The following is an 18,523-nucleotide window of genomic DNA, read 5'->3' on the forward strand; positions in this document are numbered from 1 at the left end:
TGCTCTGGTCAGACCTCACCTGGAATACTGTGTCCAGTTCTGGGCACCACAGTTCAAGAAGGATACTGACAAGCTGGAACATGTCCAGAGGAGGGCAACCAAAATGGTCAAAGGCCTGGAAACGATGCCTTATGAGGAACGGCTTAGGGAGCTGGCCATGTTTAGCCTGGAGAAGAGAAGGTTAAGGGGTGATATGATAGCCGTGTTCAAATATATAAAAGGATGTCATATAGAGGAGGGAGAAATGTTGTTTTCTGCTACTCCAGAGAAGCAGACACGGAGCAATGGATCCAAGCTACAAGAAAGAATATTCCACCTAAACATTAGGAAGAACTTCCTGACAGTAAGAGCTGTTCAACAGTGGAATTTGCTGCCAAGGAGTGTGGTGGAGTCTCCTTCTTTGGAGGTCTTTAAGCAGAGGCTTGACAGCCATCTATCAGGAATGCTTTGATGGTGTTTCCTGCTTGGCAGGGGGTTGGACTGGATGGCCCTTGTGGTCTCTTCCAACTCTATGATTCTATGGCTTCGAGTTACAAGAAAGGAGATTCCAACTAAAAATCAGGAATAACTTTATGACAGTAAGGGCTGTTCAGCAGTGGAATGGTTTCCCTGGGGAGGTTGCGGACTCTCCTTCCTTGGAGGTTTTTAAGATAAGGTTGGATGGCCCTCCATCATGGATAGTATTGCTGTGATCCCTGCATTGCAGGGGGTTGGACTAGATGACCCTCAGGTCCCTTCCAACTCAACAATTCTGTAATTCCATGAACTGCTTAACTACATATTAAATGCAAGGGTGTTTTTTTTTAAAAAAAAGGTTTGAAAGAACATAATGTAGATCATAGAAGCATATGTATAGCATTTTGCCTTCCCATTTTTCTCTGTTGAGACTTGGGGTGTGATTTGAGCAGAGAAACAGCAGGGAGAGAGTTAATGTCTTCTTCCCCTAGCTATTTTTCCCCCAAGGCCCTGGGGCTCTGTTACACATATTTGCATGTAACAAGCAGTTGGTTCCTGGCTTATTTATTGACCTGAACTTTTAGGCTACAGGTTACAGGTAGGTAGCCGTGTTGGTCTGGATCGCAGTAAAATAAAAAAATTCCTTCAGTAGCACCTTAAAGACCAACTAAGTTTTTATTTTGGTATGAGCTTTCGTGTGCATGCTTTCGTGTGATCTGAAGAAGTGTGCATGCACACGAAAGCTCATACCAAAATAAAAACTTAGTTGGTCTTTAAGGTGCTACTGAAGGAATTTTTTTATTTTAGGCTACAGCTAGCTTTTATCAGGCATATTATGTATATATTTTAAGATGAAATTGCTGTCAAATTTAACTTGTGGCCAGTTAGACAAGATCAGTCCTCTTATTAGTCATGTTATTTCCAAGGGCTTCCCTTAAGAAAAAGGATAGATTCTTTCCTCATGAGTCACTAACCAAGTGGTTGTTTTTATATAAACTTTCCTTTAGTCAGTTAGAATTGGAACTGGACCATCTTATCTCCCACTCTTTCTGAAACTGCTTTTCCCTTCGTTTTTTAAACGTTTCTGCAGTGCTCTGCTTGGGTTTGGTGGCGTGTTTTCCTTCTGACACCTACTTTTCCACATACTTTCAGCAGCCACACAGGGAGAACATAATTTCTCATCGCTTGAATGAGAAAAGTCTGATTGCATAGGATCCTACTAAAGACCCGTTTCTCCAGCTGGGGAACCCTGTCAGAACATAAGCTTATTCAGCTGTTTCCAGAAAGCGCAGACGGGTCACTGGCCATATCTCGACAGAACAGGGGCAGCCACACAAAAAGCCCTGCTCTGGGTTCAGCTTCTGAGGTACCTGGGCTCTTCCATAGGCTGCAGCCCCTCCTGGGGGTACAGGTGCTGCTTGTGACCCCAGAGCATGAGTGAAGCATGTGCGTTCCCCTCGGGCCAAAAAAGGCGAGCCTCTAAACCCATCGGTTCTTTTCGTAATAGCCCTGCTTGGAGATAGGGATGGGCAAATCTGTCCATTTCCATTTCTCCCTTTCATAGAGCTGGAAGGGACCATGGTGGTCATCTAGTCCAACCTGCTGCAGTGAAGGAATCCTGCCCAAAGCCACCCCTCAGTGGACTCAAACCAACATTCTGGTCCACAGCAGGGTGCACTGACCCATTGCGCCACAGGGTCCCTGCCTTATCTTCAGTTCTCCACATTGCCACGTTTGCGAAACCTGTTTGGGAGTCCTGTGACGCTGCCCTTGCGGCCCAGGGAGTGAGAGCATAGCCACAAAATATGGGCAGGCAGCAGCCCGGCTCCCAAGTTGCCCTGCTTCTGCCCACAGGGGGCGCCACTCACCTGGGGAGCGCCTCCTCTTGCCACCTGCCAAGAAGGACAGCCGCTCGTGGACCAGAACCTGTGTTTATGTGCTGCTCTCTGCAGCTGCTGTGTCTGCAGCTATTCATGTCCATGCCTTAGTTGGGAGGAATTACCCTGCTGATGTGGAATGAAATTTTGGAGGAAGTCTGTCCCCAGACCCACAATTACCTTGAAGGAGTTTTGTCTTGCTAAAGTTCTGACAAAGCTATGTTACAAGAAAGCCAACCCCAAAACAGTTGTCTTCATCCCTCATACTACCACAAAAAATTTTTAAGCGAGGTGATTACAAATTGCACAAATTATTACAAATTTTATGGCTGTTTAATACATTTTATGTAGACCACTACGGGTCTAGTTTTGGGGGGAAATGGAAAGAAAATGTGACATTATTTTAAATGAATAAATATAAATGAGAAATAACAACGAGCAAATAAACTACCGAAGCTGTGCAGCAAGGTGACAGCTTCAGGGAGAAAGCTGCCAATTAAAAGACATGGTGTCCGGTTCCCTCAGCCTCAAAAGCCCTTTGCCCGTTCACACTGGATATGCTGGCATACAATTGAATTTCCCTATTTTAAATACACTATGCCATGTGTAAAGAAGACAACACTTTAAACTCTGAAATGCAGAGGGGTGGCAGCAAAGTCACTCGGATTCCCTGCTGTTAATGAATGAACCAGACTTTTAGAGGACATCTGAAGGCGGCCCTGTTTAGGGAAGCTTTTAATCTTTAAGAAATTTGTGTATTCTAATATCTCTGTTGGAAACCGCCCAGAGTGGCTGGGGAAACCCAGCCAGATGGGCGCAGTATAAATAATAAATTATTATTATTATTATTAACAAAGCTGGCAGTTTCACACAAACAGCCAACTCGTGTGGAAACAACTTCAATGTTACAAATGTTCTGGTCTGGTCTTTGCTTTTGAAGTAAAAGTCCAGTAAACCCATCAGAAAACTAGTCTCAGGAAAACTTCTGAGTCTCCTTCTGGTTGCTAGATGTGCCTGGAAGTTTTCCGTGCCCTCTACGTAATTTTTCAGAAGGTTTCTAGGTCTCAAGTGAGGCGACGTCCTGTGCAGAGTGCTGCTCTCTCCTCTCCCTGACAAAGGGCCTGAGGCTCCTGAATTGGGGAGGGGGCTGCCTTGCCAAAACAGGCACATTCCACTCCAGCTTTATTTCCATTTCATTCATCCAGTCGCTTTGAAGGATATTGGAGCTCCCCCTGCTGCTGTTACTTCAGTGCATTGGACGTTGAAGGAACAGTTACCCAAAAGTGGGACCTTCTCTCTCTCTCTCTTTCTTTCCCACCCACAATATATTTCCACCCTCCAGAGCTGCTCATATATCCACTGTACAGCTACCTGTTCTTAACAGTAATCCTTAAAATAACCTTACCTAGTTCATGGGCCTTCTGAATTCTTGGATGGTGGATTGCAGGGCAGCCCCACTGTGAATTGTTCTGCAGGAACAGTATTGGGCTTTTTTAAAAACACATCATCTTTGCAGTCTGCCTTAAGCGCTTTTTAAGGAAAAAAGCAATTAAGAAGTGATAAAAACCCTTCAGCTCACCCATTCAGAAACTGGTAATGTTGCCCAAGATTTATACTAAATTCTTCCACTTAGCGCAACATACCCAGTAATGAAATTATACAAGAAACAGAGCTAAGGAAATAGGAATATTCTTTTATAAATTCTTTTTTGAATAGACAAGCCTAGCAGACCATAGCTGTCCCCAAGCCTATCATGTAAGGTTAGACATGAAACTCCTGTGAAAACCATGGATAAACTATCAGATCCCTATGGGCATAATATGCATTTTTGAAAGAGAATTTAAATCAAGAAATAACATTCAAATGTGCCTTTGCCTCCAATTGTGGTTATGTTTCTTTCTTTCTTTTTGAAATAACATTATCTAAAATAGAACCCTGGGTGGAAGGAGAAACAGCCACATGCTGTTCTCTGGCACTTATGTTCTTCCCTGCCCGCCCCACAGAATTTGAACCCAAATATATTCATATCCCTCAGTCTGGACACCTTGAGGAGGGGTTTACATAGGAATCTAAAAGTGCATACCATGGGATCTAAGTTTCCCACTCTAGGTGATTATGTTTCACTTAATATGAGATGAGTGAAAAAAGGGGAGTGGGTTCTGTGCACAGGATTGGGGGGGGGGTTCTAATCCTTGAGGGATGCAGCTAAGCACTAAAGGGACTCCTGTGGTGGCAGACCTCAGGCGCTGAGCTTCTTCCATCAGGGCCTCTAGATCAAATCAGGTGTACCTTGGATGGTTCAGATTGGCTGGGAGCTCAACAGTGCAGAAGGCCTTTGCAGTTCCTGTAGGTCTTGTGCTGCTATGTCTAAGCTCTGAGCAGGGAGACCACAACTCAGAAGAAAGGGCTTGCGGCTACATCACATGGGTCTCATTGCATGCATGCACACTTCTTGCTATTTTATTTACTCACAGGTAAACAAACTCAGTAGGAAGACATCTCTTTTCAAAAGGAAGTGGGTACTTTGGGTATTTTCCTCCCACATCTGGGCAAAAAAATTATGCTTGATAGGAGGAGATAAAACTTCTTTGCTCTCTTGGAATGTTAAATTTTCACACCAAAGGAATAGATAGAGAAAGTTGGTTTATTATATGACATGGAAGAGACATGCATAATCTACAAATGCTGCTTCAGACAGCAAAATTGCAACGTAAGCAGGCAGCAAATCCTGCAATACAGAGAGATGAAATGGAGAGTTGGGGAGGAAGAGTATATCTGTCCATAAGCACCTGTGTGTTGGGTCCTTGGAAGTGCTGAATGAAGGTCCTTGTGGGAGCTAGGAGAGCCACTGGCTACCCTTTTCCTTCATGGAGAAGGGAGGAGGCTTTGAGGTGAGCAACTCCCAGAGTTCATGCCCATTTATCACATCACCATCTTGCAAATTAAGAGCTTGGAAGACTCTCCTTCTAGCAGGCTGTGACTGAGCGGGTTCCCTTTTGTCTGCTCTCTGCCTTCAAATTACCCTGACATTATTTTGATGGTCTTCATGCAGGGGATGAACAGAATGTGCCTGGTAATGAAATCAGCATGTGCTGACCTTTAGGCAGGGTGTGAGGAACTCAGAAGAGGCCTGAATGCCTTTCAGGAGACAAGGCTGGTAGCAGGGTCACTCTTGTCCTTTTAGGCTATTTCAACCTTTTATAGTTCTGCCATGATCTGCAGTAATAAACGGTAGAATTAACTGACCCACTGCCGTCTTAAGCACATCCAGCACCACGCGCCTGCTGCCACTCTAGGCAGTAGTCTCGCTGGTTCTGCAAGAAGAGGAGAGAAAGCTTTTGCCGCCTGGCATGGAGCTCCTGGCTGCCGCGCTCAGCCGGACACCAGCCGTTCGGCGCCCCTTTGGTGCCTCTGGTGGCCAGGCGCCCTGGCGCATTGCGCCACCCAGCCCGGGCCTAGAGCCGGCCCTGCCCACACCTATTCACAAGGCCCCAGTATCTCAGAGGAGATGCTTTTATTTTGGCATCAGCAGCTGCCTTTCTTAGGGCCTGGCCTGCTTTACATGAGGAACTTGGAGAGGTCTTCCTTGATTTCAGCTTCATCCCAAGGCCCGTGGATGTTGTCTTTGAAGAGCTGCAGCTTGATGAGGCAGTAAGGACACAAGCATGAGATGGAGACGAGAAGAAGGGCAAAGAGAACCATGCCAACGCTGGATATGGTCAGCAGGCCCACCAAGGCAGACAGAGCAAAGAGCAAAGTGGCGACAACATAGCAGCGGGGAGTCTGGGCTTTGAGCTTCTTTTGCAGCATGGGCCACAGGGCAAAGATCTGGATAGCGAATGTCACCATGACGAAGGCGTGCAAGGAGCGAGGCAGCCGCGAGGCCAAGCAGACCGAGGCAAAGATGGCCATGTTAAGGGACAGAGTGCTGGAAACAATGGCAGCATTGGCGCCATAGTCATAGAAGATCAGGTGTCCCAGGAGCATGAGAAAAGACATGGCGTAAATCGTGTCTGTGCTGATGGTCTCGGTCAGTGTTTTCAACACGGGGGAGAAGCCGTAGGTGAAGGCCACAAACACCACCGTGTTTTTCAGATCTGCCCAACGCGTCTGGCCACTCTGGTTTCTCCCCATTCCTGAGTCCAGTGCGTCAAAAAGGACGTAACCAATCAAGGAAAACACCAGGCCAGCGCCAAATAACCACTGGGGAGCCAGCAGCCCCACATCCATGTACCGCCAGATGACGACAAAGACGCAGACACTGCACAGCTGCTGTATGACCACTCCGGACTCAAACACCACTGCCCAGTACTGGTACTTGCGGGCATGAATGTTCTTGCATAGCTGTGCTAGGAAACTCTGGTCCACATAGTTATCAGGAAAGGGCTGCCTTTTATACAACACTTTCTGCCAGCGCTGCCTTGTGTTTGGTCCCAGCTGAGCAGGCAGCATGATTCTGGCCAAGCCCTTGTCTCACGGCTCTCTTTGCAGCGGAGTTCCTTACAACATCAATGGATGATGAAAGTCATGCCCAGACTTGTCCCTGGTTTTCAAGGTCACAGCTCGCACCTAGAAAGAAAACAAGTCCGTCAAGCCCAGATCTGCAGGTCAAAAGCACAGCAGTCAGTTCCCCTGGTCAGAGAGAGAAACCACCAAGAGAAGCTGCGCTACAACACCTGGGGAGCCCACTGTCTCTGCCCCTCCTAGGTGGTCACATTGCTTGGCTTTTCCCTCCTCCTGCCCTTCATGATCGCCAGTAACCAGAAGTCAACAAAATCTATTGGCTTTACTTGTAAGCAAACACGCTAAGGATTTGGAATTGAGGCTCCATGTGTTTTTTCTTTGGCCTCCTCTTGTGCAAGCTGTCCACACACGTGAAAGTTGTCCAGGGGAGACGGAAAGTGGGAGGAGGGACTGTACCTTAATGGTGCCATTTCAGGTCACTCACTTCCGCCTCTTCCTACAGCGCCAACGTCCACCCGCCAGCTGCTTGGGCTGGAGATCCCTCCGTTTCCCAAGCGAAGGATCCCCGGGATTCCCACTGGCTTGCGACCCGCTCAGATCCCCCCCCCCCCGCTCCCGAGCGCTCCTCCTGCGACCTCTCAGGGCCCCAGACAAGCCAAGCCAGGCGACGGCGGCGCGCTCCCGGCAGCAGCGTCTGGCAGGCGCGCGCACGGGGCGGGGGAGGCCGAGAAAGAGGGCAGTCGCGGCTCCCTCCCTCCCTCCCTTCGCCGTGCGCCAAGCAGCACCTCCGGACGTGCGCGATCCCGCTGCCCTGCGCCACCCCGCGGGCGGTGACGCGAAGGTTGCCCCCCGCGCGCGACCCCCGGGAAGAAGAGGCGAGGCGAGGCTTCTCCCGGGAATGCTCACCTGGAAGGGGCTCGACGGCAAGGCGAGGGGAACTGTGGAACTCCCTCCCACAGGACACCAGGCGAGGCTTCCCCCGAGAGGAGAGGAGAGGACGCTCGAGGGCTCGTGGCCGCCTTGGCTGTGCTCAAAGGAAGGGGGACGCATCTGGTCGGCGCCGCCCCCGGGAGAAGTTGATACCTTTACTGGCTGGTTTAGGTTCACAGCCAGGAAACCCGTTTCTTAACTAAGAGTGCCTAAAATATTGTGGAACTTTAAAATAAAAATTGCCCTCCCCCCAAAAAAAAGATTTTGAGGGACATAAGGAAACTCATTGAACACACACTAGGGAGTGAGCCCCCTGGAATGCAGTGATAGAAGTAAATATAGGATCAGACCAGGTGTCACGGGTTTATATTGGTTGTAAATACTGTAGGGGTATTGACCCTGGGATAGTGCCCATTCATCCCACTTGGCTCAGGTGTAAAGACAGATAGTACCTGCCTAACCCTAGGAGGAATTCCTGCCATAAATTCAGACACCTGCAAACTCAAGTTTCAAGTGGTTGGCATTTTGGGGTAAAATATTTGGGGGTTAAGCCTTGTGCATGTACTAAATGGAGATTTTGACTCAATTTGACACATTTGCATGATTGCATGCTCAGAGAGAAAAAGCCCTTTTGCCTGTGTGTAGGTTTCTGGGTCAAGCATGACCACTGGACATAGGGCAGGATTCTGTCCTATGAAATACGCCTCTATTAGTTACCAGTTGTATCATGATGATGTCATGGGTCAAATATGCTGCCATCATCTGATTCAGTAGCTTTACCTGCTGGCTAGAGCAAATGGACTTTGGCATAGTTGTCATCAGGTGGCCTGTGTGCCTGTAAACTGTCACCCTCCAACAGGGCACCTTTTGGCAATAAATATTTTTTTTGTCAGTGCTGATGTTTTCAGTGCAAGTGGAAGTTAAATCAAATTCAAAGCAGCCCTTATTCTCCGTAACCTCAGATTACAGGAAATCCTGTAGAAGAAATGGTTCTGGTCGATGCAATCAGATCCACTGAGAAGAGCAGGGGAACACAGAGCGGTCTTGGTGTCCATATCTGTCCAGGAAAGTGCTAAGAAGTGTCAGCATTTCCTTCCAAGTATTTTGTGAAGGTGATGAGCTGTCCTCCAAAAAACAATTGTGGGAGGAATAGGGCTCCCAGAACACATCAACAAATTGATGAAAAAGATTCCATATGATGTCACTGAACCCGATTTTCTCAACAGACAGAAGCACCAGATATAATCAGGCTTGTACTAAATATTTTTACTCATAATTAAGCTCCCCCAAAGTTCAGTGTGGTTCACGTTCTATGTAGTAAGCATATGTAAGATTACAGCGTCAACAGCACAAATATATGTGCAAAGGTCATTCTGGTGATAGTGAAGGAGCCCACTCAGCAAACTGGTCTTGAATGATGCTTAGGCAACTCCTGTTCTTGCTGGAGAAGGTCCACTATCTGCACCTCACATGATGTTTGTTTCATTTTGCAGGTGTAGCTGGGGACAGCGTGGCAATACTGGTCTCTGATTTCAAAACTTGAGATTCTCTCAGCGGCCTTTGATACAAGTGACCATAACATCCTTCTGGACCGTCTAGAGGGCTTGGGAGCTGGGGGCACTGTCATAAAGTGGTTCCGCTCCTTCCTCCTGGGCCATGTTCAGAAAGTGGGGGGATGAGTGTTCAGACCCCTGGGCTCTCACTTGTGGGGTGCCTCAGGGTTCTGTCCTCTCCCCCATGCTTTTTAACATCTACATGCGGCCACTGGGAGAGATCATCAGGGGTTTGGGCTGGGTGTTCATCAGTATGCGGATGACACCCAGCTCTACCTCTCTTTCAAATCAGAACCAGTGAAGGCGGTGAAGGTCCTGTGTGAGTGCCTGGAGGCGGTTGGAGGATGGATGGTGGCTAACAGATTGAGGTTGAATCCTGACAATACAGAAGTACTATTTTGGGGGGACAGGGGGTGGGCGGGTGTGGGGGACTCTCTGGTCCTGAATGGGGTCACTGTGCCCCTGAAGGACCAGGTGCGCAGCCTGGGAGTCATTTTGGACTCACAGCTGTCCATGGAGGCACAGGTTAATTCTGTGTCCAGGGCGGCTGTCTATCAGCTCCATCTGGTACGCAGGCTGAGACTCTACCAGCCCGCAGACTGTCTCTCCAGAGTGGTGCATGCTCTACTTATCTCCCACTTGGACTACTGCAATGCGCTCTACGTGGGGCTACCTTTGAAGGTGACCCGGAAACTACAACAAATCCAGAATGCGGCAGCTAGACTGGTGACTGGGAGTGGCCTCCGGAACCACATAACACCGGTCCTAAGAGACCTACATTGGCTCCAGTACGTTTCCGAGCACAGTTCAAAGTGTTGGTGCTGACCTTTAAAGCCCTAAATGGCCTCGGTCCAGTATACCTGAAGGAGCGTCTCCACCCCCATCGTTCAGCCCGGACACTGAGGTCCAGCGCCGAGGGTCTTCTGGCGGTTCCCTCACTGCGAGAAGCAAAGCTACAGGGAACCAGGCCTTTTCGGTAGTGGCGCCCGCCCTGTGGAACGCCCTCCCATTGGAGGTCAAGGAGATAAACAACTACCTGACATTTAGAAAATACCTAAAGGCAGCCCTGTTTAGGGAAGTTTTTAATCTGTGATATTTTAATGTATTTTGGTATTTGCTGGAAGCCGCCCAGAGTGGTGGGGGAAACCCAGCCAGATGGGTGGGGTATAAATAATAATAATAATAATAATAATAATAATAATAATAATAATAATAATAATAATTCCTAGCTGGAGGCCCTGTTTGGGCAGGCACACATAACTTGTCTGGAGAAACGGGACATTTGGGATTTGAGGCTGCTCCGGCTCCCATCTTGCAATGGCTTCTTATGCCTTTCCAGATTTCTCTCCCAGGGCCATAAAATGTTTCATATAGGAAATCGGAATCAAAACAGGCTGACTTCTAGGCAACCTAACAAGCTCCCTTGCCCCAAAGCAAAGAAAGCACATGTGCAGGCTCCAAAGTCTTGCCATGCAGTGGCCTAAGTGAGGGAAGTGGAGAGAGACCCTTCAGCTGGTTGGTTGGCAACCATCTGTCTCGAGAGACACTGGAGTGCACCTCTATGGGTGAAGTCAGTCACTGTGTTAGTGGCACTGAATGCTCTCTTCCTGAGTGAGAAGACATATATATACACACACAAGATCCATGCAGCTTAATTCCCAATGTCGGCCAACTGGCAAATTTCCATTGTGAGAATTTGTGATAGGAGATGAAGTGAATTTCTTCATGCACAGAGCTAGCTTGTGGAAAACAAAAGAAAACAGGGACAAGTCAACAGAAGACAATAGAAGGGAATTGGTAATGAATTAACACAATTTGAAATGCAAAATTTCAAAATTAAAGCTTTCAGTTTCAAAATTTATTTATTCTAGAGGCCATTTTTGGTTAATTTTCATAGAACCATGGGATCAGGTTTTGAAAGTACAAATAACAAAAACATCAAAACAGGAGGGTGTTTATGTTCTAAGTGTTTATGCAATAACTGCATTTTGTTCACTTATGTAACATTTGTTCTCCTGTTTCCCCCATCTACAGTTCTTAAATCTTTTTTTCATAATGCAACCCCCTTTTTAGAGAAAGAATGAAACATTAGTGAAATCTACTTAGAAGGAACTCTTTTATTTTGTTTTTTAAAAAGATATGTGACTCTGAACATGAAAAACATGCTGGGGTTTTGAGGGCACTTTGGGACCCATGAGGAAGGATCTAGAAATCTTATAGTGTGTCTAAATGATTTTTTTAAAAAAAATAAAAATAAAAATGTTAACATTTTTTTTTTTTAAAAAAAGGACCGCCTTTCCATTTGGCACCTTAATATTGGTTGATCTTTTTAGGCTACCTTTTAAAAAATGGTAAAATGATTATGCAACTAAAAATGCCTTAGTTATAGGTAGGTAGCCGTGTTGGTCTGTCGTAGTTGAAACAAAATTTAAAAAATCCTTCCAGTAGCACCTTACAGACCAACTAAATTTGTTATTGGTAGCATGAAAGCTCATATCAATAACAAACTTAGTTGGTCTCTAAGGTGCTACTGGAAGCATTTTTTAAAAAAGTGCTTTAGTTCAAGTTACAATTGATTTTAAAAATGATTAAAAGATGGAGTTTCTCCTTCATGACTATGTGGTTGTTACATGTAGTTGGGTTGTGGGTTTTTTTTGCAATCAAACGGTGTATAGATTTTATGAAATATGAATGAATGAATATGAACCCCAGCCTTTGCGTGCATTTCTGTGAAAAGGATAGAACAGTGCTGTCCATCATCCCGATGCGATGAGCTCAGGTGTGCCGGCTGAGGACCAGCCTAGAGCAGCCCTTGCAATGTCACAACCGCAGGTAAAGCATCGTGCAAGAGGAACCCGCAAATTAGGCGCTCGGTGCGCGTCTATAACATGATCTTCAGGCTCTCTGTCACATCGCCGCCGGGGGCCTCGAAGACTATAAAAAGCCCCCGAACCCGCGCGGCGTTTGCGGCAAGCTGACGAAGATAATGCCTGATCTACGAAAGCGATTTAAGGCTCTTGTCGGTTCGTGCTCATGGCGCGTACGTTCCATTAAAAAAACCAAAGCCTTCGCTATTACAGTATACCCCCCCCCTGCAACAACCGAGGCAGTTTAGGAGCGAACCGCTAACGCTCCGGCGTTCCTGACGGACACCTCTCACTCCCCGCCATAGCTTTAGGGCGGGGGAGCGCGCGGCCTGTCCGCGGGCGGAGAGGGGCAGAGGTGAAAGGGAAAACTGCCCAATCAGCGACCGCCTTGGAGAAAACGGGCTGTCGATTGGCTGGCTGACGGCCTCTCGGGGCCGTTTTCTTTCGAAACAGAGGGGAAGCGGCCTGGTGCGCAGGCGCGGCTCTTTCTCCCTCCGCTCCTCTCGGCGGTGACGCGTCACATTCCAGCTCAGCGCGTCGCGGATCCAGCGAGGGCAGCGGACGCGGCTGCCGGACCCCTCGCCCCGCTCCCCGCGGCTCTTCTCCGCCCCTCGCCCTCGGGAGGATGCGCCGCCGCCCGCGGGCCCGAGGAGGCAGACGGCGGAGACGATGAAGGAGCCTCCCCGCCGGCTGCTGCTTCTGGCTTCCTCCTGCTTCCTCCTGGGCTGCCTGGCCGGGTGAGTCTCCTCGGCGCCCGCCCGCGCACACCGAGCCCGGAGTCTCACCGGGGCGCCAGCCCGCCAGCCCGGGATCACGAGCCAGAGCACAAGGAGGCAGGGTCACAAAGAGCCCCGCGGTCGCGACCAAAGGGGAGTTCCGATTCCGAAGGTGCCCCGAGGCAGGAACCCCGCCCCCTTCTGGCCAGGGGGACCTCGGGGCGTCTTAGCGGGACCCCCCCCCTCCCGTACTTTCAGGTGTTTCAGGTCGAGAGTGCTGCTTCTAGGCAGCTCCTTCGCTCCCTCGCTTCCCGTGCATGATTTGGCTCTTTCGCCTTTGCTGGCTGTGAGTTGAGATAAATCGCTAGAAAAGTCTGGACCAGTCAGTAATGCAAGCTTGAACGTGCGGTGAAAAGCGAAAAGGGGGGGGATCATCCTGCTCCGATTCTGCTCGTGGACTTCCCGTTGGCATGTGGCTAGCTAGCCCCTGGGAGAGCAGGAGGCTAAGGGCCGGCAGACAGTTATTTGGGTCAGGCAGACAGTTATTTGCAAGGACAGACTAGGATTCTTGGTGCACCATAGCAGTGATGTTGTGTCGCTTCTGCTCCCCAGTACTTAAGCCTGTACATATTGGGGGCTTCCCCCCCCTTTTTGGCTGTGTTTGGCATAATGACACTGTAAATGTAGTGAACAACTAGCATGTAGGATTATGCTTTCTGTCGAGGGGCTACATTCCTGTAATACGGTAGATCTTAACTACTTAAACTACCATTCTAAAAAAGAAAAGTCAAAGGAGGAAATGGGCCTTGTGTTTGATGAATTTACAAAACCAGTTGAAAAATAACATGCTATTCTTTGTTATCAATGTGTTTTCTCCCACGGGTATGTAAGAGTGCTTTGAAAGCAGAGCAAAGCTGTAGCTAAAGCCAACACTGGCAATTTCTGATGGAAATAAGTGGAGCTTTAACAGGAAGCCACAGATCTCAAACTTCAGGAGGAGAGTAGCAAGCCACATATGCTGCAAAAGCTGTTCTGTGACATACAACCATAGGCACTAACAGTATGTTTGCAGGCTGGTGTATATTTATATTATTGGCAGGGCTGGATACAAGTATGTATTCTTACGATGCTTTGTGACTTTCGCCAATCTGAATCCCCCTTTGCTTCCAGATAATTTGCTCACATAAGCAGCTTATTCAGCAGATATTTGGGGGCTTCATCCTTTCATTGTTTATTAATAACTGATTAATTTCATTTGTATACCACCCTTCATCCATGGATCTCAGGGCAGTTCACAACATAAAAATACAAGATAGAAACACAAAATACATAATAAAAAGAACAACAAAAAGCCCATAAACCAATAAACCTCCCCCCACAAACATTTAAAAGGGCCTGGTTGAAGAGGAACATTTTCGCCTGGAGGGCAAGACCAATGGATTCAAGTTACAGTAAAGGAGCTTGCGTCTAAATATTAGGAATAACTTTCTGACAGTAAGAGCTTCTTTGACAGTGGAACAGTCTCCCTCGGGAAGTGAAAACCTTCATTGGAGGTTTTAAAGCAGAGCTTGGGTAGCCATCTGTCATGGATGCTTTAGTTGATATTTCTGCATTGCAGGGGGCTGGACTAGATGACCCTCAGGATCCCTTCCAACTTGATTTAAGCTTGTATTCTGACAGCAATTATTTAAGCTTGGAGTCTGGCAGGATTTATTCTTCACAAATCCATGCTAACTCCTACAAATCACTATATTATCAAGATATTTGCAGATTGACCTGTTTATAATATGTTCTAGTACATTACCTTGTGTTAGAGTTAGACTATCCAGTAAAAGGTAAAGGGACCCCTGACCATTAGGTCCAGTCATGGAGGACTCTGGGGTTGCGGCACTCATCTCGCATTACTGGCCGAGGGAACCGGCGTACAGCTTCCAGGTCATGTGGCCAGCATGATTAAGCCACTTCTGGCGAACCAGAGCAGTGCACGGAAACACCGTTTACCTTTCTGCCAGAGTGGTACCTATTTATCTACTTGCACTTTGACGTGCTTTCAAACTGCTAGGTTGGCAGGAGCAGGGACCAAGCAACGGGAGCTCACCCCGTTGCGGGGATTTGAACTACCGACCTTCTGATTGGCAAGCCCTAGGCTCTGTGGTTTAACCCACAGCACCACCCGGGTCCCAGACTATCCAGTATTTAGGTTTTTTGGGTCTTCCTCTTTCACTATTTTGAAGATTAGTAGAAGAGTTTGGATTTGATATCCTGCTTTATCACTACCCTAAGGAGTCTCAAAGTGGCTAACATTCTCCTTTCCCTTCCTCCCCCACAACAGACACCCTGTGAGGTGAGTGGGGCTAAGAGACTTCAGAGAAGTGTGAGTAGGCCAAGGTCACCCAACAGCTGCATGTGGAGGAGCAGAGACACAAACCCAGTTCCCCAGATTACGAGTCTACCGCTCTTAACCGCTACACCACACTGGCTCCCAGTACAATATTTGCCTGTCTCATCCTTGCATGCAGGCCATTCTCCAGGTTTGCTCATACTTTGAACCCTCACTTTTCAGGTTGTATTTGTGAGGGTGCATCCAATTCCCTTTTTGGGCAAAACAGGAGTTGAGTAGGTAACTTGGTTTTTGTTTTTGTTTTTGCGGGTCAGGGCATATTTGATCATCCTTGCCTCGCCCTCTCATGGCATCAGCCATGACATAACTATCTGTCTGTATGAGTGTGGTTTTGTTCTCTTAACAGATTACCCAGCTGGCATGTCTTTTGTAAAGAGAGTCCTTCCTCTGGCTCTTTGCATTTACCAAATGAGAACTGTCCCTTGGCAAACATGGACGAGAATATCCAGGAAAAGGTAACGGCCTAGAACAAACTGAACAGCTTTATTGGGGAATTGCATGCCATGCCATGAATAAATGTCTTACTTGCAGGATTCTTTAAAGGCTGCTTTAAATTAAGAGGAAATGTTTAAATTGAAACAACAACTCAGAATGGCTTTCTTTTTCTATACATTATGGAACCTAAATTATTGAAACCTAATGATTTTCTAAAACAAGCTTATCTGTGTCTTAAGATTCCTTGGCCATCTCTCTTGAGTTACACCCAAAACAGCCTCTGTGAAATGGCCCTCCCAAAAGGTGGTGACAGCAGGATATTTGCTACATGTATCTGAGAAGATAAAATCAGGCAATCCCCCAGCCTAGGCCTTTGGAGCATCTCCCAGAATGGATTTCATGTCACCACAGTGGGTAGTTGGGAATTGCCGTATGTTCCGGCGCATAAGACGACTGGGCATATAAGACGACCCCAACTTTTCCAGTTAAAATACAGAGTTTGGGATATACTTGCCATGTAAGACTACCCCTCTTCCAACGCACACCAAATAACAATTTTTAAAAATCAGATTTGATTTCAATATGGTAATTTTAATTCAATTGCTTATGACATGCAGGTACTTAACAGGAAAACTGTCACTTATATACATAAGGCTGTTTGTCATCAAACATGTAAACATAAAACAGTGCAAGTGGACCAAACGTTTCCTAATTCACTCTAAAGCTGAAAGGAAGGATAAGACAATAAACCCATGGGAGCTGCCATGCTGATTGTTTTCTAAGCTGTCAACCAAACTGGAACTGGTGATGATAGGAGGAAGATAACAAACAATAGAGAGAGAGAGCAAGTGCCGGGCAAGTCCCTGGCGAGTTAGCAACGCCCCTCATAACCGCAAGCTATAGTATTTTTACAGGTTTTGCTGGTGTGACAGTTTCCGATGACAAAGTGAGGGGGTGCCTCACCGGGAAGGTGTAAGTGAAGGGCGGAGCAAGCTGCAGGTGTCCGGGACTCTCGGGGTATGGAAGGCAGAGAAGGAGGTACGGTAATAGGATACAAGGGTGGGCCAGACGGGTGAAAGAGGCGTGTTTTTCTGTGCACAGTGCTGCTCTATCTCTTTTTTCCATACCCTGAGAGTCCCGGACGCCTGCAGCTTGCTCCACCCTTCACTTACACCTTCCCGGTGAGGCGCCCCCTCACCTCGTCAGCGGGACCGCCTTAAGTCACTTCTTTCCAGGAATCCTGGTGAGTGGATTCTCTTCTACTGTACTTGTATAGCGCCGCCCTTGCTGCTTTCATACGGTCGCCGCGTGTGGCGGGGATGCGGCCACGGCCATTTTTGAGCTCCCCCCACCGTATGCAGCGACCACAGATTCTCCATTCTGGCTCGGATGTTTCAGCACCCGCCCTATAAGACAACCCCCAACTTTTGAAAAGATTTTCCTGGGTTAAAAAGTCGTCTTATCCGCCGGAAAATACGGTATTCTTCTACAGGTGCTGCTTTGGATGCAGTCTGTTGTAAACAGTGCAACCATTGTTAAAGATTTACACAAGGGTGGCCTTGATTGTTTTTGTTGCAACAGACCTTGTGGCCCCTTGAAGAATAGCTATTTTAATTACATATATTATCATGCGTGCTGTCCAATGTCATGCGATTGGACTCTCCAGAGTGAATTTGGTAGGAACTGAATGGGGTAGGAGAGGAAGAGAAGTCCTCCTCATGCAGCAGGGATAATCCTGTAGGCCAGCTAACTCCATTAGATGTCACCCTATGACAGGGTTTCTCAAATTTGGGTCTCCAGCTGTTGCTGGACTACATTTCCCTGATGGGAGTTGTACTCCCAACAACCGCTGGGGACCCAAGTTTGAGAAACACTGCCTATGGCATAGGTAGGCAGACTAAGGCCCAGGGGCTGGATCCGGCCCAATCGCCTTCTAAATCTGGCCCGCGGATGGTCCGGGAATCAGCATGAGTAGAATGTGCCTTTTATTTAAAATGCATTTCTGGGTTATATGTGGGGACTGCCTGGTGTTTTTACATGAGTAGAATATGTGTTTTTACTTAAAATGCATCTCTGGGCTATTTGTGGGGCATAGGAACTCGTTCATATTTTTTTCCAAAATATAGTCGTCCCCCTCCCAGGTCTGAGGGACAGTGGACAGGTTTGCTGACCCCTGGCCTATGGCATCAGTCTGCATCAACTTCGGCCATAATGTTTTTGTTTTTTTAAGATGCCAGAGGTCTCTTTGTGTTTGCTAAATGTCAGTCATTGTAAGGTCTTAAAGTTAAACAATTGAAGACACTCTCTAGATCATGTTTTGGTGCATGCAAAATGGTAAAAGATTAGACTAAAAAATGTCTTTTAGGATTAAAAGTACCTCCTCGGAGCTGAAGTTTCCCCGCAAAGCTTGTCAGCTGCATCTATCTATCTAAATACATTTCTGTATCTTTCCACTAGGAGGAGACCCATGGATCCATTGGAATGGATTCTTTAGAGCACATTGAATCCAGTATAAACAGCCATCCTGAAGAATGTTTAGTTGACTGCACAAAGCAGAAAGAGGCAAGTCTTTGGGGATATGTCTATTCTTTTAGCCATGATCCATGGCTCTGAGCTTTGGAGTGGTCATGGCAGCGCTTGAAACTCCCCTGGCGGAGTTCCAACAGTAGGGAATGGTCTGTTGGCAAGCAGTTTCAGAAGTCTTGTTGCGCTGTATTGTGTCTGAGACTTGAGATAAAACTTTCCTCCTGCTGCCTGAGTGATCTGCCACCGCTTGCTCTGCTCTGCTGGTCAGCTGGTAGGTGCTGCAGTCACAGGAGCTGAA

At 47.4% G+C, this 18,523-nt stretch overlaps 2 protein-coding genes across 6 annotated transcripts in view; one reads left to right on the top strand and one right to left on the bottom strand.

Annotated features, from left to right (window-relative positions):
- Window positions 1-1,282: 1,282 nt before the first annotated feature.
- Window positions 1,283-7,490, bottom strand: PIGC (phosphatidylinositol glycan anchor biosynthesis class C). The gene is made up of 2 exons (XM_035102114.2): window positions 7,254-7,490; window positions 1,283-6,902 (listed from the first exon to the last, which is right to left on the bottom strand). Exon 2 carries the CDS (start codon window positions 6,783-6,785, stop codon window positions 5,892-5,894), a length of 894 nt encoding a protein of 297 aa, XP_034958005.1. The 5' UTR covers window positions 6,786-6,902; window positions 7,254-7,490; the 3' UTR covers window positions 1,283-5,891.
- A 5,143-nt stretch (window positions 7,491-12,633) lies between these two features.
- The window catches only part of SUCO (SUN domain containing ossification factor), a 45,539-nt gene continuing 39,649 nt past the window's right edge, over window positions 12,634-18,523 (top strand). For 4 of the 5 annotated variants that reach the window (XM_060276536.1, XM_060276537.1, XM_060276538.1 and 1 more), the window contains exons 1-3: window positions 12,634-12,884; window positions 15,611-15,719; window positions 18,157-18,261. In XM_060276536.1, the coding sequence (XP_060132519.1) occupies window positions 12,817-12,884; window positions 15,611-15,719; window positions 18,157-18,261 (282 nt within the window). In that variant the 5' untranslated portion in view covers window positions 12,634-12,816. Of the gene's footprint in view, window positions 12,885-15,610; window positions 15,720-16,764; window positions 16,943-18,156; window positions 18,262-18,523 lie in introns of those variants that run through there. The other variant, XM_060276540.1, reaches the window with a different exon arrangement.

The sequence above is a fragment of the Zootoca vivipara genome, chromosome 7 (genome assembly GCF_963506605.1).
Source record: "Zootoca vivipara chromosome 7, rZooViv1.1, whole genome shotgun sequence".
In the NCBI taxonomy this organism is placed as follows: domain Eukaryota; kingdom Metazoa; phylum Chordata; class Lepidosauria; order Squamata; family Lacertidae; genus Zootoca; species Zootoca vivipara.